This window comes from Styela clava, chromosome 15 (genome assembly GCF_964204865.1).
Source record: "Styela clava chromosome 15, kaStyClav1.hap1.2, whole genome shotgun sequence".
NCBI classification, from domain to species: domain Eukaryota; kingdom Metazoa; phylum Chordata; class Ascidiacea; order Stolidobranchia; family Styelidae; genus Styela; species Styela clava.
In genome coordinates, this window is record NC_135264.1 from 10,745,004 (window position 1) to 10,770,585 (window position 25,582).

The window sequence follows — 25,582 nt, forward strand, 5'->3', positions numbered from 1 at the left end:
GCTCGATATTTGTCAATAAGGTTAACTGACTTTACTTTTCGTACCTCGCTTATCTCAGTAGTATACCGGTATCGGTACCCTGTTTTAAGTTAAAACAGTACTGAAAAACTATTTCGTCGTCGACTCCCGCTGTCATGTAAACTTTAATCCGTCTAACAGGGCGTTTATTTTCACGTATCGCCCTCATTTATGTCATTCCATTATAAAGTGATAAATACTCTTTTGACGGTGCGTGGTGCAGTTGCTTGCTTCGCAGTTTGTCTTCCGCACTCTGTGCTTCTGTGTTTTGCATTCGCCAAGAAAATACTTTCGATTCAATGAGGCGAGATTGTCATGTCACTGCATATCTATACTTCTAGGCCAAAGTGAAATTCTTGTTTATTTTTGTATTATTTAGGCATGACGTATGCGTGCCATTACACGTTTTTCTGTTTTTGCGTTTTTACACTCGCAAAATAATTCAGAGTCGTGATGTTGAGATGAAGGTATCAGTATATGCCATATGCTGTTGTACGAAACGGAAAATAAAAACACATGAAAAAACAAAATGATTTTGCCACAGAAAAGACAGATTACCGGTACAGCATTCCAGTAGTCAGATATTACTACAGACTGCTGGACTGACAGACAGACAGACAATTTTGCAAGTAGTCTACTATATTCTGATATTACACGAGATACTGTTTGACTGAATTACAGAATTATGGCTGTATCAGTAAAAGATATCAGTATTTATTATTTTTCTTGATTCTGATAAATGTCACAATAGCCAGCTGTGTGTTATGCTGAGGTCAAGTTAGATTAGTGTCTGTTGGTACAAAGGTCAGAAATTAGGTCCAGTATTGAATATTCAGATATTATCTGAGCTGCGCAGCCTTTTGGTAAATGTTATTGAGAGGTATTCCTGTAATAAGTAAGCTATGCAGTATCTTTTTCAACAAATGAACTTTCTCAGTGTTATGAGTCGAGAACCATTTCATTTAGATTTCTCAAGTCAGTTCAGCGCTTAAGGAGTCTTTGGTTGAATGGCAACCCCAGTTCTACTCAAGTCGAGTCGATGACTCAAGCCTCTGAACACTATAATCTTCATCCAAGTTTTGTGTCCTGATAAAGCCGAGTATCACCAGGAAAAAACAACCCTTGCAACCAAGCTTCATGAAATTGATATTTATCAAAAAGAAATATGCTCTGCAGTAATTCCCATACTGTATATATTACAATGTTTGCTTATTACTGTATCACTAACATAATACAACTTTTCTACTTTCAGCCTATTTTTAGTCTTATACAGTACTGAATAAATCTCTGATCTGAAATTAACATATGTAAAAAGTGAACCTAAAATTTTGGGTTCCAAAGCCTATTGTGTTGGTTTTGTGATAGTTTTTGAATCGCGTGCTGTATCTTCTATATCTGGATCAGGAGTATTTTCAAAAAGTAATCCAAAGACATGGAGTTGAATATGATAAGTGTGGTCATATTTGCTGAACATTTGAGGTGTGAATTATTTCTATTTTGATATATTATACTGTGTTTGACAGTTTAGAAGTGAATTTTACTTTGTCAAATTATATATGCTTAATTCAATAATGAGTTTTGAGATGAAGACAGTTGTTCTGCAATGAATATGAAGCTTTGCTTTAATTTGATTTATGCTAATAACGTGAAATTCATTTTCAAATTATATCACATCATTTCTATGATTTTGTATTGGAGTGTTAAGAAATTAACATTTTCCAGGAATCGGTTACTTTCTGCGAAACCCCCTCTTATTAAAAGTCGACGGCAATTGTTTCGAAGTTATCCAAATACTTTTGTTGGAAGTGAAGTTGTCGAGTGGTGGACGAAAGAATGGAGGTCTGAAATTGAAGAAAAATCAGGTGTGAATACTATTGCCATAACATAATAGGTTCTTATCTTTAAATCTGACAAAAACTTGTTTAGCTTGAGACTGAAGCTTGAATGTTGATTCCTGGTAGAAGTTTTCAATACTTTGTTGTGCTGGAAGGAGAAACATTCCAACAAACTTGATTGTCTCAATGGAACAAATACGTAATTTGATATCGGTAACGTGCTCGTTACTATAGTATTTCTTGTCTCTTAGAAAAAAACAATAACGAAGCGACGACGTCAGAAGACGCTTTTAATAATAAAGAAGAAACAATAGATATTACAGAAGAACACATTACTCAAGTCATGCAGACATTAGCTGATTTTGGAATTTTGCACAGTTGTAAGCATTACGACTATATTATTTTGACAAGATGGATTGGATTTATGCACGGAAGAAATTTTAAATGATTCCCTTATTTGGAAATATAAAGATGCAGAATTGAAACTAGAAATTTTTTATGATATGATCATCATTTATTATGGTTTCAGCTGTGACATTGAAAATATTGGATCTTTTCTAAATGTTCTTTTACATAGCATATTCATATTCTTAATGATCTTTTTTTCTAAACATATCAGATATTAGATAATGCTTATCCTTGAAAACATTTGATATGCAACATTTGCATTGTTTATCAAATTTTATCTGCTCAAGTTATTGATTTTAAATGTGCCCAGTTTCAATTATTATGCAATAGATTGTCTCAATTATTTTTTGAAAAAATATATTAATGGTTAAAAATTTTACCGATCTAAATATATGCCTAAATTTTGACATTTTTATCTAGGGTAAATAGAAAGTGTTTTTTGGTTCAATATTTATTGATTTTCACAGTGCATGGAGAAATTCCATTCAAAAATGACAGTTCTTTGTATCGATTTACCACGGACGATGGGTCAAGTTGTGGTCTGGTTGAAGCTTTAGTTAAAGGAAAACGGTTACACGAAACGTAAGTTAAACATTCCCTTTTCATGAAACAAATTTTTTGTCTAATTTGAGAAACGAAGGATTATTCCTCGAAACTTGCCACTTTAGAATGCTACTGACATATATTAAATATACTTTAAATAAATAGAATGTAAGAGGCTCTATATTTTGGATATACATATAAATTAAGGTTCCATCTGTTTGAATTGAAGTCTTTATTTCGCTGTCAATTTGCACTCAATTCTGGAATTTTAGAACAACATGTCCAAACTGTGCTCTGCTCCAACGTGTGTGCGAGTATGGTGAATTTATTTCTGACCAATGCATGAGAGGATCGGACTTGATTGCTTGGACAATAGAACATGGACTTGCAACACATAAAGACGACGCTAATCGTTTATGCAGACTTATGTTTGATCATGGAATAATTAAACCAGGTAAATTACCTTTGACTTCTGACATTTCATTTTTTGATTTGAAACAAAATTTTTTTATAGTCTTACGCATAAAGATCGGTTTTCTTTTATTTTATCTCAGTAGTCTTAGGTTTGTTTTTATCTTCTGACTTCTGTAGCGCATAAATGAATTTTGTTTGTATCAACCACTTGTTAACTAAGCTAAGCACTCTTAAACAGCTTGTCATATATGTCTATATTGTTTATAATGGTGATATGAAATAACACATGCTAGTGTAATTACTGCGAGTACCAAATGTGTTTGACCTCATTCAGGTGTTATGGCATTGCTTAAGGCAAAGTAATTTATTTTCTAAATTCGTTGTTCAAAATATTATTGCATAACATGTGAAAGTGTTTTTCTCGCTCACACTTGAAGCTCTTAAGTATAATTTATAATATAATGGGGATTTTTATTATGTTGTTTATGGATGTTGAATAACCCAATTATATGGATCATATTCATGTTTATTTTTTAAATTTTGACAATAGCTCAGTGATTGTTTACCACCTGAATTATATAAAGTAAATCTCTTCTGATTGCTGGCACAATGTGCCACCGATCAGTGCCTGGCGTTTGCTGTGATTTATTTTTAAGTAAATATACATAGCGGAAGATTATGGCGACTTTACTCAAATCAAATATTTGACTTTTTATGAGATGTGATGCAACTATGTGTCCATTGTGTTTGGTAGTTATGTGGTTATGTTGTAAATTATACAATGTGTTATCTGAACGCTTACATTGCATGGATGTTATCTATGATGTGTAAGCATGGCAGGCACTATGGTGACTGCTGAACTATATCGTGTTTGATTGATGTTTTGAGATTTTTACAAAAATTTGCAATGCAACCCTATATCATCATATAATATAAAAATATCCATGAATTCGGAAAATACAAAAATGGTGGACATTCATTCGAATTCAGTTTTCTAGCATATTTTATTTCATTTTCATTTAACAATTCACTATGAGCGCAATTTTTTCAACCCAGGAAAGGAATGTAATATTGCTTTGATTATTATAATAAAAAGAAAATTGTAAACCTAAATGTTATTTTTTTTAATTTACCCTATTTTTTAAGTGAAATACCAAACCATTATACATTACATCTTGATACTGGAATCACGAAAATAAGCCAATTTTACTGAAACAATATTAATAATAAATTTCAATCTAAATTTTCATATTAAACTCTGTTATTTATAGCAATTTCATTGATTTCCTGTTTTAGTTTATGTCATGCCATGCATGTTACGGAAGTAACTCCAACCTGCGAACACTAATACTAAAATTACATTAATAAAAGTTTATTTATGGAATGTCTTCCTTGTGGGAGGGATATTATTAAGCATAAATTCTATAAGACCAAAGGGTATGGGTAGAAGGAGATTTTCTGGTTCAAAGTTCTCACTAAGCCTGTCTTTCCTATGTTATGGTCTGTGCAACACAGCCCCAATTATTTCGTCCTACAATCAAAAATTTTTTATCATTCCTTCATATTATCATAATCCAAATTGTAGGTGTGCGTGCCATGGAAGGTATGAATTATTTGTAAAAATTTTTCTTCAAATTCAGTTTTCCATCTTTTCTTTACAAAACGTCTATATGGCTAATGTACTATGAATGGAAGTTATATAACAAAATCCAATGACGCATGTCAGATCCTATTTTATATGTTTTACTGCATATAAATAGTAATATTTTAATTATTAATCGATGGGGCGTTTCATGGGAGGGTTCATTTTGATGTTCTAAAGCATTTTTTCAGTTTTTACCAATAATGAATTATATGAGTAATGATGAAGTTTCGATATTTGATAACACTGGGAAAAGAATTGTGTCCACTGATTTTCCCTACTCCGCCATTACTGAGTTTCTCTTATTACAAAGCTTCGGGGGATAGAATTGGTAATATGCAGCTGAGTGGTGAATTTCCCTATAATACTTCACCATTTTCTCCAATACTGAATTTTAGCCATGTTAGTTATTGAGAATCGCTATCCGTTTTATTTAATAACATTATACTACACGCAAGTCGTTGACGTGTTGCGTGGCTATTTTGCGTGATAACGCATGCTCAATTATGGTAATGTAACATCATACGTAACACTGTTGTCTGCGTCACGCAGTCGTGTCGTCTGCTACTTATACAAGTGAGACATTTATAATTTTGCATGACTATGATGTGACTGTAACGAACGATTGACCCCGATGTGAGTTCGTGTATTTTGCTGCCGTGGCCGCTTTTGTTGTCATTATACTGCCACGTCCAAAATTTGATTATTATGGTTCCTCATAAAATGAAGACGAGCGATGGGTCTTGGATAAAATATAAATTTTTTTAACTGATAGCCTGATAGGACAAGTATTTTTAAACAACTCTATCTGGCCATCCGGATGTTTAATTTACGTAAGAAAAAGGCATTCAATTAAAGGTGATATATCTGGGCTTGGCTGAACATGGCGTTAAACGGTGTATGACTAATCGGCCATTTGCAATATGACGTCATATGTCGTTCTCAAGAATATTAGCGTAACGTCTGGTCGAGTGAAAGGTGTGAGGTATACCGTATAAAAGGTATACCGTATTTCACAGATAGATATGAGGACCAAGACAGCTCTGTCTATGCTCATTTGCTGATTTGGGTTTCAATCAAGTTTCGTTTGGTCTATATTTAGATTTCTTTACACGCGAAGTCTTGCGATTATATTTTTTCATATCAATCAATAGCATGTCGCGTTTCCGCTTCCTACTAAAATCGGGTCAAAGTTTAATATCGTTATTAAGTAAGAATTGCCATGTCATGCATGATTCAATACCACACATAATTCTTATCCCATAGTCGGCGAAAGAATACGTAAACTCAAAAATTTTTTCCATTTTTTAAAACAAGACTGTTTTGTACTGTATATATAAGAAGATTAGGTTATAAAACAATTGTGAAAAGCTCAATTTTAAAGTGCTTGAACTGTGGATCAGTCATAAACACAATCAGGTTGGCACCACTTGGCACTAAAAAGTTCATCAGCTTAAATTTCGACGTTTCGCTGCAACGCAAACGAAAGATCATAAATTGGCGTGGTTAATTTTACATAATTGTACATAATAAAGCGATGGAACTACCTATTATAAATCAGTGTTAATCATTATAAGAATATTAAGCCAACAAATTTGTTTTTTTTTTAATTCCACTTGATAGACGAGACAAAAGTGGATGACTTGGTCAACCAATTTGTTACTTATTACCACAGAAAATGTTTGTGAGAATAACATAGTACTTGTAATTCTGTTTTACTTGTTTTTCACGGATTACAAATTTAACTTACACTTTAATAATAATTGTTTAAAATTTGTTTTGACGGCGTTGGACTACTCGCTCGTAATGCACCTCTAAGTGCCTTATTGAGATTGCAAATATAATCCCAAAAGACTAATATTTATGTTTACAGTGTGTCTAATATTTTATGGTCCTAATGATATTCCAGAGGTATTAAAATTTTTTGATTTTATCAACGTGCCCTTAAATTTGTCGAAAGATAGTGATTCCAATTTTGGAAAAATGTGCTTGTTTGTAGCCTTATTCAAAGCAAAAATTTGCACACCTAAAAATAAATAGCATGAATTTAAATGAAATATTTTTTCATGTCGGATTTGATGTTTTTGTAACTTCGCCTTGTGTTCCCAATTCAAAAAATATGTTTATTTATACGCGACGCTCGACTGTGTACCGATCGGTGTGGTGAATGTATTTTAGTATTACAATGGTCTGTGCTCCATTTGCGAAATTTGTTTTGACGGCAATCTGTCCCGTGTCATATTCCAGTTTCAGACCTCAATGACCTAACCCTAATCTGTTATTATAACAGACATTTCCGTAACTATAGAGTATCTATGATTCTATGGGAATGGATACACAAATCGAATCGAGTTTCGATAAAGATTGTGTGTGTTGCATTGTGAAATACACTTTGATCATAACATACAACAAAAACAAAGTGTGAAATGGGATTTGGAAATGATTTTGTTGTTTTTTACTGAGTGCCTTGTCTCTAACAAAATTGTTAAGGTCATTTTCATTTGAGCGTTTAAATGGCGCCCAACAAACGTAGCACAGACCGTTCTTTTTATATCGCTCATTATCCTTTGAAGTTGCTCATTTTCGTTAAATATATGGACATTTCAGAAAAGTGAATATTCTTTGTAATATACTATGTCATCTGGTCTTAAATCAATCGAAGAAACCATTTTTCTACTTCATACTTTATCTTATTTTATACTTCATTTGGCGCTGGCCAGGTAATGGTGAACTACCTACCACCGCGATCTATGCGTTCCCATTGCCTGTAACTCCATATTTACTTGTGGTGAACATTACAGCGTTTGAGTGATGTTGTTACTCATAATTGCAAACACAATTAATAACACTAAACAAACGAGGCGGTTGAACCAAGGTGAAAATGCCTCCATTTTTCCCCATCGATATGTCACGTCGCCAAGAAGATTACTCTTTTTATTAGGATATCAGACTATATTTGCGAATCAATAAGTCGACCACGCCCTCGAAACGCCTCCATTTTTGTCGACAATGCCGCCTTCCCGTCGTCCTTATTTAGGCGCGAAATGGGGTTATCAAAATTAGCTTGTACGCTTTCAAGTGTTGCGCGTCTAAAAGCGTTGTCGATTATGATTGAAATGCCATCTCGATAGTACATATATCGATTGGTGTACCGTTTTGTAATGAAAAAGAACCCCAAATGGTGAGATGCATTTCAGTCATCATGATTTGTACAACGGCTTTCCCAAATCGAGTTCCAAATATTTGTTACATCTTGTTCGTCATTGCAATAAATTTTAGATGCATGCCATTTTAGAAATCTCTTTATGATATACTTTTTTAATTATGATGCGTTTCTATTTTATCACCATTCCGTTCAACTATTTCTACGCGGACATTCCCCGCAATCAATTATTATAAATGATGTCATATTTATGCCCTTTCTCCTTAAGTTTATATATCACTCACTTACTAACGTTCATCATTATCTTGTATAAATTTACAATTTGAATAATATTGATTAATAGCTTGTGCTGTCGTACCGGCTCACGGGTACGTTAATCTATTTTCACTGGTGTAAAGATTAGGTACGGCCAGCTTCCAATACCAGCTTGTAGCGAGGGCTTATGCAAATCATTCAACCTAGTTAAGGTCACTTGGCGATTTCAGGTCATGTTATCATCATTTATTTTTTTTATTATATCTCACGACTTGTATATGCGTGAATAGTGTAATTTCGTGTCGTAGTCTTAAAGTCTTTTGATATTTTTAACGGCTAAACCATGGGTTATAATGTAGCACTCCGGATGCGCAAAAATCGAAATGTATTGTGCAAAAAAAACTGTAATTTAGGTTATCCACACGTGAATATATGTGATCTTGATAACAATATCTTTATATTCACATACCAACTTATTCTATCTCATAGTAGCCCAAAAACGCTACCACTCTCAAAGGAAAAAAGCCTTCCGAATGATGCGCCGAGTCATATCCTGTTGTTTTTTTTCAACATGTTTGGCTATCACCAAAGTGAATAGTCACTTTGGAAATCACTATCTAATGATCGAAGGGAAGCATACTTTTAACCCTGTTACTTTCATCTTTCAAATGTTGTGCTATATTGTACTATTTAGAATTGTGAATTGTGAATTGTTAAAGAATCAATAAGTTGAAAGTTTTCCATAAAGTAGGTTTCGTTTTTCAAAAATACATCATTTTCTATGACATCGGTTAGTGGCGTAGTATGCTCTGACGATAACAGCTGCGGGTCATACACATTAAAGCGGGGATTTCTACAATTTAATAAATAGCCTTTTGATTTGCATGTAAATGATTCCCCGCTCAACATATGCCTACGTTACGACGTCATTGTCTTGTAAGATATTTTTGAATATGATGGCCAACCTCAGCGTATCAATCGAATCATAAGTATTATGGTCACATTCCCCAAGGTAATGCCATTGGCACTGAAACTTAGTACACTGAGCCATAATAGTAATTTGACCACGCCTATACCGGATTTGTTCCATATGGACTTTCGGAATATGGCATCGCCCCAAATTTGCTTCGATTCTAAGGTTATACATACTTTATTTTGAGGTAGGCCTATTAAACATGAATATATTGGTAGCAAATCGAGCAATATCTTCAATTTTACGGGAATTTTGGGTTCTACTTGTTCTATTCCTAATACTACACTTCTACTTATTTATTTCTTTTTTAATGTGGGAGGTTTTTTGTTTCGCCCAGTACAAGATTTGCTTCTCCTGTTTTGATATTGTTTACGACTATGAAGACTCCTAAAAGTTCTCCTCGGACTATCAGCTTATTTGTTTTCATTTTGTCATTTTGCTTTTCCACTTGACAAATGGTATTATTACGCATAAATTCAAGGCAACTGTTCTATTTTTTTTAAAAAGTATTCCTAGGGTCAAGAAAACCCGTATTTGTTTTGTTATGTTGCGAAGACCAGACGGCTACGTGAAGGAATGTAAAAATTATAAGCTCCGTTATTTTGCAAATGCCTCATATGCCGCAATGAACAATTTATACTTATTTGCAAATCACTTCACGGGCCGTTAAGAAGAGACGGTGATTCATATTAGTAATGTAGGCTGCAGACAAATTTGTAAATTGTTTTTAATGTACAAGTAATTATGATAACCTTGCCAAGCGCAATTCACTACAAAACACGAGTCGCTGATAGCCATGTTAATATATTTTCAATTTTCTCTTTCGCTACGAATTTATTAGATTATTCGGACCTCGCAACAATTGCTGTGACATTCCATTTGTTTTGGAATTGTTTTTCATAGCGATGCTATCCACAAACATTGTTTTTTGTGCCTGAAGGTATTATGTTCAAAGTTCAAAATGTATTGGAACTGATATACATGGCGATATGGAGACATTATACAACAGTATGCGGTAGGAAGAATTCCTGATGTCGATCCCTGCAGCCGATAAAACGGAAAATTAATTAAAAATATATTGATTTGAGAAACAAAAAATGTAAAAGTATTAAACCTGATTTGATATTACTGATTTACCAAGCCATCTTAAAGCGAAATTAGTTTTCAGCGTGTTCTTGTTATCACGGCAGAACGTAACCCTTTTATGATCATAGGCTTCTCTTATTTTTCTATTATCACGCCCACCTTAAATATTACCCTAATTTAGTCTCGTTGATTATTGCGTTTAGAAAATAAAATTAACCAAACAAATATCAAGCAAAAAATAGTTGTATTGAAGTTCCTATTAATTAAAATGATATGAAGCTGCAAGGGTTACAATTGTTACCTAAAATGATATTGCTTAATATAAGTTCACGGTCAACTAATTTGGATTATGCAATCTCGGTTGCTTAACGTCAAGTTCAAGTAAGGCGAAATGCTGAAATAATACTTGAAAACGTTCGCCGTTTTTACACGCTCGAGGTGTTAGCGTGCAGACGACTTAGCCACAGATTATATACGTTCTATTCTTATATATAGTATTTATCGTAAACAAGTTATTTTTTGCAAACAATGCTTTTTTGTGTTTTTTTTTTTTGTAAAAAAAATGAAAATATCTTCTTCGATAACATCATGTTTTCGGACGATATCTTGATCGAACACTGAAGAGTTGAAATAATGTTAAAAAGCATATAGAATCCACACTACTAAAATATTAACATTAGCTTATGGAACATGGAATGGTTGAGGTTTCATTAAATAAAATTTTGAAGAAATGGTAAATAATTGCACTAATCACGGCGTGCCTGTGCGCTCGAAGATCATCTTTAAATATTTTCAAATATAGAACTTCAATTTTCATCATCTCCGGAACCACTGCCTGATTCCTCTGAAATTGATCCATTTTCTTGGTCTGGTGGGCCGGATTCTTGATCTTCCGGACCACTTCCAGATTCTTGATCAGGAGGGATGCTTGCTTCTTCTTGGTCTCCACTCCCAGATTCCTGATCTGGTGGACCACTCCCCGATTCTTGGTCTGTGGGGCCACTACCGGATTCTTGGTCTGTGGGGCCACTACCATATTCTTGGTCTGTGGGACCACTACCGGATTCTTGGTCCGGAAGACCACTTCGCGTTTTTTTGACTCTGGAGCCACTATAAGATTCTTGGTCTGGAGGACCACTCCCTGATTCTTGGTCTGTGGGGCCACTTCCACTTTCTTGGTCCGGCGGACCACTCCCTGATTCTTGGTCTGTGGGGCCACTTCCACTTTCTTGGTCCGGCGGACCACTCCCTGATTCTTGGTCTGTGGAACCACTTCCACTTTCTTGGTCCGGCGGACCACTCCCCGATTCTTCGTCTGTGGAGCCACTTTCTTGATCTGGTGGACCACTTCCGGATTCTTGGTCAGTTGGGCCACTCCCAGATTCTTGGTCTTCTGGATCGCTTTCAGACTCTTGGTCTGGTAGTCCGCCGTCCGATTCATCTACTTCACCGCTCCCACTGGCTTCTTGAGCTTGAGCTAGATGACATCTTTGAAGATTGTCCAAAGCGAGGAATAGCACAACACATATTGTTAATAATGACGTTATTTTCATTTTTAAGTTTATATATAATCTATATCCCTCTGAATTCGAAATTGAAAAGTTGCTGAAAGTTTTTTGACCCGACTTACGCTAATATAACCTTCCACGTACTTAAAAGGTATTGATAACTTTACTTGTCCAAGACGATAATTACGCCAACACTCTCCAAATGGACTATATTTCAATAGGTTGGAGGTTGTACATTACAATAGCGTGGCCTTTGTTGGTGGCTTTTTATCCCCCGGATTATACACCTCCCTGTGTCGGAAATTTTGGAAAGGCCGATATCGCATATATTCAATAGTTGGATAAAATACTGGTACCCGTAAGGCGTATCCGATACCTTAACGTGGTTTAAATTTTATAACGTTCCTTAAAATTTTTAACTTCTAAGAAAATTTATCAAGCTAAAAAAATAGTGACCAAAGTGTCCAGTCTGAAAACAGGTTGAAAAAGTATGAAACCACTTTTCTACATATACCCTACGCTTTCCTAAACTTTATCTCATTTTTTATTTCCCTTGATCTCCCCCTCAGTATTCCTGACAATGCCACAGATAGAAATTTCTCGATACTAGTAAATATTCATAGGAAAATGAACAGAGTACAACCGAGAATCACGTTCTTTACTCGCTAATCGAAATCTAAATGTGATTGGACTTGCGTCAACCGTCTCTTTTTGTATTAGACAGTCTTTCTGTCATTTGCAAATTAAAATTAGATTGATCATTGATTAAGCATGATTCTTACATTGAATACACACGTATACGATTGATCAAAAATGGCCGTGCAATTTTGACTATGTAGTCCAAATATCACGACTTTTCAAATCAATATATGCAGTTAACTTTCCCAGTAGACACGTCGTCAGCTATTGTAAAAATTACTAGAGTATCCATGTAGTAACGAGGAAAACGGAATCAGTTGAATAGATATGTGAATTATGACATCAATATTATTAAAGAAAATTCAAAATTATATGAAAACCATTGTTTTATTTTTATATCAACGGGTTAAATGATGTGGATTATAGCTTTTTGGGTAATTAATAGGTTTGGGGGATGATGAAACGATTAAGAACTAATGATCACGACTTGTGAAAATCAATTACCGTATTTAATTAATCTACGTTTCAAGATGATGACGTTCTAACAGGTATGTCTGATAAGAAAGAATTGTCAATATCTTTTATGTGAATTTACTGAAAAGGATTGCACCACATATGTGATGTGAATTTCAACGACGGTCGTTTGAAAAAATGTGTGTGTGCGCTTGTGTTATGTGAAGCTTACCAAGAAAGATTTGACGTTATATGTTATTTTAATTTACCAAGTAACTATACACAAACTTTCACCTCGACTCGACTGCATTTCCATGAAATAAAAGTTAAAATATGTGTGTTTTTTTAAATTTGTCAGATGTTATTATTTTTCTATATACCCAACTAACCTAAGCAATATTTATTACTGAAAAATAAAAAAATTGCAATATGGAATTTATCTCATAGTGTGAGCGTTAATTGGTGGTCCACCTGAATGGTACGTATATTATCATCCCTCGTCAAGATTTTTATTACCCATATTTCTTGTGGAGTTTTGTCATAGTTATTCGATAAAGCTCTATACTTTGATTGTTCACAATCCATCATTGGGACATATACTGTTAATCTCGAATTCCGATTCCCGAATTCGCCATTGATTTCTTTTTGGCGTGTGTGAATCAATTTTCCCAATTTCCTCAACTTTTACCTTATTTCCTCGTGGTGGTTTCAAATTTTTTTTCATATCATGTTACATGATTGAAGCGAACTTTTTCCTGTATTTTTTTTGTTAAATTTACGCTATCGTGGCACCACGATTTGCTATTTTGTTTGCGAGCATTCCATGTTTTATGATCGCGATATACTTGGATCACGATTATCCTGATTTTTTTTTAATTTTACAACTTGATCATGATGACAAATTCTTCTCTTTTTATTTTAGTATATTGTGAATGTATTTAATATAAGTGACTTTCAAAATGCTGCGTTCGGAAGACTGTCCCGATATTTGAAGAAAATGTACGCCTTAAAAAAAACAAATTTTTGTCTAGTGTAGTCCATCTATTGAACCGAACAATGCGAATAAACTATCTTCACCACATCTCCAAAGCCCTATTCGGCACTGTGCGCTGGTAAAGTCAACCTGTACCTATCTTCAAAATCGAATGAACACTCGGCTTAGTAACGGTTGAGGACTTATCTGGAATATGCAATGGCTTGCCATCAGCAATTGTTCCACATGGGCGAGTCAAAATTGTCTCTCGAAAGGATTTGGACTTCAATATAAATCTATATCTCCATAATCTTCCACAGTCGATCTATGAATGATAACAAATCAGAAGAATATTTACTTCTCTAACACATTTTATGCTCACTGTAACCATGTTAATTTTACAGCTACCCATGCTCAATGTACTACGGTGCTTAGATTGACCTGGGCATTGAATTGAATTGGAGGAAATCCATTTATTTCTTCTCGGTCATTCATTTCGATTTTACTTGAATCGTTACGTCACTTTTTAAAATAAGAACTTAGTTTTGAGAATGCTCATTGCGGTTTCGTTGGCCTACTGCGCCAGGTATCGTTTTCGAACGAGTTACTCATATGTTATGCCATTAGTCTTTTGAATGATTTTGAACGCCGGGTGATTTTATATACCATGAATAAAATTTGTATCTGATATGATGAAGATTCTTGCATTCTGATCGCCGAGTTTTGAAAGAAATTTGAGAAAAGAATGTCGACGTTTAAATTTATTAGAAATCCAAATATCAAACGCATTTTGTAGTGACTAAATGCTTCGTTATTGATTAGCTATTTAGGCCGCCATTACGATCACAATCGAGGCCGGATATCCGAATATCAACGCCAAATGATGACAATTGTTTTTAAACTCAAAACCTCAGTCGAAGTCGAGAAAGTATATTTAATTAGAAACTGTCCGTAATATGGCGTAATGCTATGTAATAATTTGCGTATTGGCTTGTGTTTCACACCACTTGAATGCGACATATAAAACAAATATTTGTCGAGATCTTCCGCGGAGGCAGCTTTGAGTATGAAGGCTATTACCCATTATTTTATAGCTTTGATGGTGTAATCTTGGTTTCTCGTCTTTCGAAATGAATATTTTTTTTGAATATCTCGTTTTAGCATATTTCATGTATGATAACTGGTCGTCCAAAACTGACTTTTGTCAGTTATTTTCATTTAAAGAGTATAACGATCAAAAAATCGTATTGTTTCAATATTACTTGAAATTACAAAATTTGTTGAAGCGCACATATTACAGTTTTTCTGGTGGTCAAATCGGTAATAAACATTAAAAGTGAAATTCTTGTGCGTGAAAGCGGATAATTTGCATACTATATGATCCGCTTTCTGTGTCATGCACCGTACTTATTGGACGCGAAATGGACCTTTGGATCGTTTTTTTATTATGTTGTTCTTGTTGGTATTTTTACTCATAAATCGCATCCATAATTCCGTTGTATTTTTATCAGATATAACCCGCGCATGACATTTCGATTTTGCACCGTTCAATTATTTGCAAGAAATTTTATCCCTGACTAACCTTCTATGTAACTGACAGCAAATTTGGCCCAACAATCGATCATACTAGGAACATATAAGAATCTGCACACTTTTGTGAAGTGGTGATTTCCGAACGGCGGTGGGTTTCTTGCATGGATGATTTGTTTTTCAACGAGAAGAATTGTTTGAGAACATTATACGTCGGAAGTGGGGACTCTTTTTGCTTTATCTTTGCGTGTAACGTAATATGCATACCCAATGTCCCTTCTGCAAAGCTTACTAGAGTATTTGTCAACTTTTCACTTCGAAAAAAATAAGTACCGTATTTGTTTATCCAACGGTTATCCAAATAACTAAGATACATTGTGTTTTATTAAATTGTCGAAATCTGTAATTGTGATATCCAACTGAAGTTTTTAATTATGTCTGTATTTCGAAATTACATAAGTTCCGTTTTTGAATGGTATCTTTTCTTTTCAATTCATGGTTCAATGTTTGGCCAAAATATTTAATCAATTCACGATCATTCATTTGCCTTCAAAAATAATCGGGTAAACATGACCAGCCAATATTGTATGAGGTTGAAAATCATTGTGTGTCATCGACTTGGAACCGGTTAGAACTGGATTTTATTTTATTTGTTTTGATGTTGAAATATATATAATGCTGGTATTGTAGATCTCAGACGTTTGCGTGGCGCGTACCAGTGAAGCATGAAACGCGTGACATAATAACAATGGTCTTGTAAAGTCGCGAGCAACGTTTGTTTTTCGTTCGTCTGCGGACTCGATTTCTCACAATGCCTTTGAGGTATAAAATTGCAATCAAGCGTAAAGCACATGGCTGTTATTGTAAATGAACTCTAGGACGTTCAATATTGTCGATTTTCACAGGCTATATTTAGCGCCCCTTTTTCTTCGCGAAATAAAACAAAAACCCGTCGATAACATATAATTTCAGCAAATTAGGCGCCACGGAAAGGCCAAATTGACGCCCTTAATTTGTGACGCGAAACAAACCGCATTTTAACAGTGTTTACTATAGAGATTTCATAGTCGTTTTCGATCGCCTCAAAAACATACCGTACGGTACCGGTGTCTTCAAATATGTGCGTCGTAGACTACTGAAACAATTCGAGTAGCTAGGGAAACAGTTCCGGCATCGTGTATTAAATGGGTTTGGCCGTTCGGTTTTATTTATGACCCACACCTGACAGTCTTAACATGAGCACGCCCTTTGTTGAAATTTCGATGGTATTCACAACACTTTCCCGCCATTTTCGATGAAAAGTATCGGATAATGTCCCGTGTCGAATTACAACTTATTTTGTGATCTCTCGTATCATCTGACCGATATGATCAGAAGCTTAATTCATTTAACGATACCAGGTATGGACTGGTTTGCGACTGCATGCCTGATATGTGGGCCTACCTTGATTTTATATAACGAGGATAAATAAATAAGATCTTACGTAATTCTTTCGAGAGGTCATTTTGGCGGTTTGGAATGTTGCTTGACCTGATATGTCGTTGTGTAGTTTCTCAACTGTAAAATACTTTCGGTTCAGAGTGGGCGCGGTTTCACTCTTTGCATTTTATATCATTATAAATTTTTTTCTCAGGCCAATTATACAAATTCAAAGTGCTAACTACGTAATTGGCTTGGCATTTATTTTCGATCATACTATTATAATTTGATATAAATAAACATGAATACGTGGGCGTTTTTTGGGCGTTGTATTTTTCATATTCTTTGTATAAATAATGAGAAAAAAATGGTTTGTTGTATGATTATTCATTTTTTATTGATTTCCCTATGTTTGTTACCATCTGTTCAGCACTAGGTTAAGACTTCCCTATCCTTTCCTGTGATATTGTTATGTGTTTATAGTTGCTCTACCTAGCTTCCTGTCATATGGTGTCTGGAACTATTGAACTATTCAATTTTATTTAGTACCGGTAGTGTAGTATTGATCTAACTTCATTTAAATGATTGGTAAATCGAATAAAGTTTATTTTTTTAGTTTATTTGAATTATATTTGAAGGAAGATAAACTTGCTTTAATGAGCAAAATGAAACCAACAGTTTATTTATTACAAATAGGGAACATTATAGTGAATTTTGAATATGATATATATTCAGTACCGGTACTTTCTTTTATTGCCCCAAAAATTTTAATCAGTCTCCGTTAAGTGGAAAGGTGTATAAGCCTATTCTTTGTTTGGACATCATATGTCAAAAGTCAGTTCGAAGTTAAACTATTTAGAATTATTTCATAAATCATGCATGCACAATCTCGAATAAAATTAATATTATGTCTATTAAATTGTTTGACAACTTTGAAAAAACCCTTCGATGTAGTTTCGTATAGGACATGATCAAAAAATTTGTGTCTTGAAAAATAAATTATTTTGTGCCCTAAAAACAATCCTCATTTGTATTTTTTTTCAGTAACTAATTCAGATATTCTGTCAACATTTTATTGCTGCCATCTATATTCATTTAAGCATATTGTTTTTCAGCCTCTAAGCAAGTTACAGAATTCACTGATGGACGTCCTTTCTACCTCTTCGGAGTTTCTTATGGCAGTCCTCCAATGATGTTACAGACTTTTGTGTCACTTTTAAATTCATCGTTTTCAAAACAGATCGCATCTACTAGCGCAATAGAAAATGGAGACAATAAAATTCAGCATGTTAGGTTGGTATTTTTAATGTTCAATTCTAATTTAAACCACAGCTGAGGAGCCTGTAAAAATGTAGTATCGGCTCAAAATTCAAACCCTGTAAAAAAACACTTATACTTTCGATTCCAGGTTGAAAATAAATAATTCGAGATTATCTCCAAACTCCAAGAAAACTAAATTTTGAATAAAAAAGCTTTTGTGTATGCAAGCTTTCTTTAATCATTTATGTCAGACTTCATTACCATCGAAAACCTAAAATTCAGACTTGATTTCATACTAATATTCAATGAATCTCCCATCATATAATTCGAAGTATTACCTGTCGTTATCTAAATTATGACCTTACGAACTAGGTAACTCCCTAAGTCAACTTTGTTCACACAAAGGTATTTATTTATCTCGAATGTGGCTTTGAATTTTCTCTCATGATGATTTTCTCATTTATGAACTGTCTTGACACTGGCATGTATCCCTAACCTTTTATTGACCTTGTTAAGAGATGAGAATGTTGGCTCGACATGCCCCGCCCTGGACACGCCATCTCTGTATTTTAATACCTTGTTACACCGCTCAGTCACTATATATATATATATATATCTGTAAATTATTAACTGCAATAGTTCATTCTTAAAATTGGTCTGAATCACGCACATTCTGAGCACTCCTTAAGAATTAACAACTCTTTTTAAGATTTCCTAAAACGTTTTTTGTTGACAAATGTCTGATAGTCCATTCCATCATTATGACGATATGGACTGACTGTATTTCATAAATTCCAAACACAAAAGTTGTGAATTGATTGAGGTATTACGAATCTCCATCAAAAAAATATTACAACTCACATTAACATTCAATAGTATATAACCTTCAAATTTCGGTAACTTTTCCCAAATGTTTAACAGTAACCATAACTATGTTTTGAAGGAAGTATTTGTCTGGAATTTCATTGCTAACAGTTATCATAAGTTATCGCCATTTACATTCCTGTGGATGATGATATCATGGGACCCAATAAAATGTTCATTTTTTTTCCATTTTCAGTTCTGCAGTCTTTAATTTGCATACTGAAAGAATTAAAACTTGTTTTTATAGCTTTCCGTCTATTATTTCTATATACTAACACAAGGGAGTGGCCTATTTCTTGTTTTTTGCCATATTTTCATTCAACTGCTAGACTATGGTATTTATTCAATCCTTGACACTGACACGTGGCAATTTCAAATATGCCACACCCCACATACACCTTTTCCGACTCTTGTATAATTTTGTATACATTGCCCCCTGTGTAAATGCTAATAATAGGCTATCATTAATTCTAAAAGGGTTTATTTAATATTTAACCTCAAGTTTGCTTGACATCTGTGTACATATCAGGCTGTAAATGGATAATAGAGAAACTGGTTGTAGAGGTATGATAGCTGATAACTTTACGGCCGATAAGTGGCGATTTACAATAGTGCTTTTAATTTGTGAACAAATTATATGTTATTGATTTTTTGGTACTCCCGTAGTATGTGTACCAGGTTAGGGTTAGGCCATTATTTTATTCCGATTTTCCCTATTTTTGTTCTATCACAAGTTTAGGAACTGTCTGTGTTATCCCCCTGCCCATAGGTTTCAGTACCTTTACACAACGTAAAATAAGCGAACAAAATTAGTTACCTCGATATTGGTACACATACTTCTGGAGCATCGATGATTTTCATATGCCACTTATTCCCACTTTCTTTATTGAACGTTAATTTTTCATTTAGTTTCCAAATTTCTTGTATATTTATAGATCATGTTATTGCAGACATTCAGGGCAAAAACTGATTTATGGTCAATTTATTTGGATTGTAATTAACTGTGTTGTATTGTATTTTCAGGCAATTGAGTGGTCAGTTACTTGATCTTTCTGTACAAGATTCAAAAGGTCTCAACAAAAGACGGAAAAGTAAGTGAAATTGTGCCTTTGTACTAAATAATCACGTTATTGAGAAATTTTGCAACGCGTTAATTGAATGCTGAAACCAAAATACTCTATGTACACATTGTGCATTGTGGCATATCATTTTGAAAATCTGATTCAAAGGTTTTCCAAATGGTCTATTATGTTTATATTCTAATAGTATATCATCCTAGAATTCTTATTTTCTATTTTATTCTTCGAATAATTTACATTTTAAATGAATTTATTTTGTGTTCAAAGTCATGATATTTTATAAATTATATTTTATAAAATTTCAGTCAATTTGTGATTCAACTTCAAAAAAGAAAAATTTTAATATCATTTTATAGTATTCTTAAAAAATATTTTTTTGAATTACAAAAAAATATTGATCAATGCTTAAAATAAAGGAAAATTTCTTTAAATTTCAGACACGTCAAGCTCATCTATTGGATCAGATGATTCTGGGTACAATGAACATGCATTGTAAGCAATCTTATTCAATCCTACTGTAAAAATTTGTCCAAATATATACTAAAATTTAATTTTTTTTTTGCAATTTCAGAGTTGTATCATCGAGTACCTCAACTTCGACCTATACCTCGCTATTAAAACATGGTGGTAAAATAACCGCAGAAGCACTAGCTCATCCAGATGCCCCTTTTACAAGAAGAGAGTTTAGGGTACGTCATCAGGAGTTATATTTATTGCTATATGTAGCATCAGATTTTGTATACATCTCGATGAATTTGCCAGAAAGCCACATCAATATTTCGAAACTTTAGAAAAAGACTTCTGAACCAGTCCATTAAATCGTTTGGATTCTTTTTGTACTTTTGTTGCATCGATTGCATACTGATTAAATAACACAAATGCATAGAGAAAGAAACAAGCTACTCCAATCAACAATGAATACATTATAATAATTTATACAATTTCTGTGCTAACTGAGAGTCATACACAATGTATTGAATAAGTTCCTCCACTGATTGTTTTTATCTCTTCAGATTTACCCTGACGCTGTAGGATACGGCTTTATAATCAGAGGGTCATCACCTTGTTATGTCAAAATTGTCGACCCTGAGTCCCCTGCAGGAAAATCAGGCCTTAAGGTATGTTTTTTTTACTTTTTTATTCAAAAAACTGAAATATTTATGTTTATCTCATATGTAACTATATAAATTGTCATATTGGTTAATAGTATGTCTCAGTGGGAATAGATTTGAATTTAGAAAATTCTAAATAATTGAATTCCAATGACCTAATATCTGCCATCAACTTTTCAATCAACATAATATGCATGATTAACCATCTGTTTATGCCCTATTAATATACTCAATCATAGTTTTTTGTGTTTATGCATGTATCTAACATCTTTGTCTTTGGAATTTACAGGCGTGGCAATTTATCACTGAAATTAATAATCGTGATGTGACGCGGAAAAATCACACAGAAATTGAAGATTTAATATTAAACGGGCCAAAGTGTTTATTAATGACAGTGATGGTGCCTAAAAATGAATCAGATTACTTGACATTGCAGAAACAGAATACAGTAAGTGACTTTGCATTTTTAACTGCAGTGGTTCTATAAGCTATTTTATTCTTTATATGTTTTATCTGATGCTTTGAGACAATGTAGTAGAATATTCCAGACCATGGTTTGAAATTTCTATTTGAGATTAATATTGCCATTTGAAATATTCAATATTTTAGGCTTAGAAACAATTGCCTGATAAGAGTAGGTAGCATGTATGAATACTTGCAATTGTAACTTTACTTGTATTCAGGAAAATTTTAATTGTATAATTCTTTATTACAAATTTATGAAACAAGACCCCTTCGTTTAATTAATAATAAAATTTTGAATTTTTTAGGATTTGCGGAAGTTATCTCAACCAGCTGACACGCATATTCCAAAGCCTGTGCTTTCTCATTTAAGCAGCTCACTAGGTCTTCGTCGGCAAAGCGTCCCGGTCAGCACCCGTCCGACTAACTTGCCAAGTGCGCAGCCGTGGATGAAAAAACAGCGGAAAGGTTCAGACTTTGGTGTAATACTGAACAATTCTAATCTGAAATATATTCACTGAAACACTGTTTTTGGTCGATTGACATTTGACTGTTCGGATTTGTCTTGAAGATAGTATCAATTTTATTTGTCCGATACCAAATGTTGACCATATTTTTAGTTTAATGTCTTTCAACCAGAATATCTGCTTTTCGAAATCGCTTTCAACACTGCTTTTCAAAATCGCTGTATTCATATGAGCTGCCAATTAGCAATTAGCTCTAATTCTGCACGTATAACCCCTCTCCCCTGTAAATAAATCCCTATTTTCAACATTTTTCGATTTCATTTTCTTTCGAGTGAGATTTTTACTTTCCAAAGTTTTTTTGGTGAAAATATGGTGATTTTTTGTCACATTTTATTTCCATGTTTTTGTGCTTCAATTTCATTCAAGGTTAAAATTGCAACTTCCATCTGATTTCTTTTTATCGGCTCTAGACGCCGTTTTTTTTTCATTATTTTAGGCACAACTTTAAATTCCAACTAAAATGGCTTTTTGATTACATATTTTAACAACTTTTTTGATTGACACTTGAATTTTCTCAATGCAAAATATTAGTCATTAAAATGTTTTCACTATTTCTTGGTCACTAATCGTCTGTAGTCCAGACATATCTAATTACCGAGAATTCAATTATTTTAATAGTGAATTATAAAAACAGAGAATTTAAATTTATAAACTCTCAAAACGACTGAAAAGTTTCTAAATAACTAGAAAATACTAAAACATGCATCAGTTCAATGTTTTTTACCAACTATTAATTAAGTTTCTTTTTTATACCTAACAGCATCAGAGCTAGGATAAATACCGTAATTGATTGTCCCTATATTAGGGATCTTACTATTTGTTAACATTTTTCACGGTGTACAGTAATTTTGAGTAAAATAATGAAGAAACATCTAAAATTATATTCTTCCAGTTGTACCCAAAAGTTAAATTTTTGAAACAAATTTCAAAATTGTTAATATGGTATGAAATACTGGAGTGAACTACAATTTCAGTGGTGCTTGGTAATTCAAATTGTCTAAAATATAGTTACGAATCTTGACATTTGCCATAAAAGAGCTAAAATTATCAATGAGATGAACTAAACTTAATATTTGTCATACACTCATATCCCCAACCAAAGTTATCTAATTAAAAGACTGGAACGTGATCAGGGTTCAAAACGTTTCTTATATTCTCAGCATTCATCACACCTACTTTTCAATCCTTATTTACCTCCTCTGTGAACTTTCATCTAGTATCAAACACTCAAACAATGTTATTTATTTTAAAGTTTTCTCAAATTTTAAATTGAAATAAGTACCAATATATACTACACTTGAGGAAAAGTCTTTAAACTACTCGAGTCGAGTCAATATCTGAGTTAACCTTCATGACAGTTAGCCGATGATAAGTCTGTGTCTCTTCATTTTGATGACTAGGGTCACTCGGAGTTTTTAATAAATGTGACTTGAGTCAATGACTCGAGAAGCCTCCCCAACACTACGCTGATGTCGATATGAACAATATTCAGTAACACACATCACACATGCCATTAGCATTTGACACTTTAGCTTTTTTGCATGCTCATTCTTGTGGGTATCAAATCTCCATATTGAATGTTCACACTATTCAATGTTTAGTTACATCGTACACATTGTACCTGTACGATGTATCTGTACCTATTGCATATGTGTCTCACATCTTTATTGTAGCTATTAATTCCTAATATAAATAAATAATTTGCATTATAGTACATAACCACCGCAGTGCTTGCACTCCCACCATCCTATCCTATTGCATTTTATTTTCCGACAAGCCTTTTTTTGTTATCACAGATATAATATTATCATGCATGCTTAATTTTTATTCTGCCTATTTTGATTTTAATCAAGCACAATCATGCTGATATGCCCTTCCGTCCAATATAGTAACGATACTATGTCTACCGTGTAGATTTTTAATTTTGTCAAATTTGTTGAGTTACCCTGGTTTGAAAGAGACCATCATGATTAGACCATCTTAACCCCTTATGAATTCATTTCCTATAAATAGTATATATCATACATTTGTCAAAATAATAGTATGGCCATTGGTTGATTTCAAACCAGGGTATCCAATCTATTTTCCTGTTATCCCAATAGATGCCTCGTTATAATCCGAACTAGTTCCATTCCTGATTTCCTTAGTTATTTTGTGTATTTTTTTTCAATTGATTTATGTTTTTCTTTGTTCTTGGTTGATTCAATGGAAATGTAAAGAGGTGATGGAGAGATGTTGCAATTTCTTGATATTGGTTGTAGATGAAAATTGAGGTGCTTGATTCAAACAATTCAGAATTATTTATTATGTTAGGTGTTCGTGAGCTGCAGTTGTAGGGTGTGAAATCAAGCTTTCCAGTGTGGACTTATTCTGCTAAGACAGTGGTTACTAGTGCCTATCCTTAAAAAACATTACCTTATCTGCAACTGTGTGTTAAAATTAACATAGGGAAAAGTATGACTTGTTATATTGGACTGCGTTCTGAGGGTTCATGTTCACCCGTATGATATACTGATTAAATTAGTGTCATATATGTCGGGAGTTCTCAAACTGGGGTACATTTCTACTTTAAGGGTTACATTAGAGTTTAATAATTGAGACCGAACACATTTTCATCTCGGTAGAAGCTTCAACTCAGAGTATATTTGCAGTCGCATGACTTTTTTTGTCCAACCACAGCGGCCAAGGCAATTTTGGGGGATAAGCTATGATCTATAAACTGTCCAAAAGAAAGCTACCAACATTGAAATTGGGAAACCTTTTCTCTTTTCGTTAATAGCCTATTTCTCTCTTAAGATCTGTTTGGCTGAATAACTGCAGTTCCTTGTGGACTCAAATATGCAGATTCAGACCAAAACTGCAGACGAGTCTAATTATCCAAAACAAAGTTCTTGTTCATTGTTTAAAATGGACATTACAATCCCAAGTCTCAATCCATACATACAGTATATTTCTCCAACCATCGACTTGTCCAGTCCTACATCAGTGCTCTGCTCTATCTGCTAATAAGAGGTTCCTAATGTTTGGTAGCAATTTGATAGTAGTAGTATTTTATTTCGTCAACAATGTCAAAATCAAAATACAACATTTCAAAATTAATTTCCAAGGCATTGTGACGAGGCTGTGACGAAGCGACCGTTAGGTCATCGAGTCAGTCACAGCCTTTAAAAAAATATAAAATTACCATTTTTTAAACGAAATTGAGCTGAAGTAGCATACACCGAAAATAAATTAACAAAACTAACAGAGAGGTATTTAAAGCTTTGAGGCAGATCGTAAAATTCTCCCTATTTGAATCTTTGTTCATCCTGCCAAGCACAGGTTCTATTTGACCTCCCCACTTTTATATGCCGTAGGGCCTCAATATCGGTTGCACAGACTGTCTACACTAGCCATATTCTCCCGACATGGTTCATTTT

General features: G+C 33.8%; 1 protein-coding gene across 1 annotated transcript; it reads left to right on the top strand.

Annotated features, from left to right (window-relative positions):
• The first annotated feature begins 1,271 nt into the window (after positions 1 to 1,271).
• Positions 1,272 to 24,394, top strand: LOC120334629 (DEP domain-containing mTOR-interacting protein-like). Its single transcript, XM_039402134.2, has 12 exons — positions 1,272 to 1,497; positions 1,741 to 1,880; positions 2,105 to 2,233; positions 2,729 to 2,843; positions 3,077 to 3,258; positions 17,975 to 18,152; positions 20,007 to 20,074; positions 20,500 to 20,554; positions 20,634 to 20,751; positions 21,076 to 21,180; positions 21,464 to 21,622; positions 21,945 to 24,394. Exons 1-12 carry the CDS (start codon positions 1,451 to 1,453, stop codon positions 22,155 to 22,157), a joined length of 1,509 nt encoding a protein of 502 aa, XP_039258068.2. The 5' UTR covers positions 1,272 to 1,450; the 3' UTR covers positions 22,158 to 24,394.
• Positions 24,395 to 25,582: the final 1,188 nt, after the last annotated feature.

What these genes read in the sequence shown, in the direction of transcription:
- LOC120334629 (XM_039402134.2), top strand. Translation starts at nt 1,451, where the DNA reads ATGGAGTTGAATATGATAAGTGTGGTCATATTTGCTGAACATTTGAG. An exon ending in TCATGGAATAATTAAACCAG is followed by an intron (nt 3,259 to 17,974) that starts GTAAATTACCTT and finishes ATTGTTTTTCAG; the next exon opens with CCTCTAAGCAAGTTACAGAA. An exon ending in CATTGCAGAAACAGAATACA is followed by an intron (nt 21,623 to 21,944) that starts GTAAGTGACTTT and finishes TGAATTTTTTAG; the next exon opens with GATTTGCGGAAGTTATCTCA.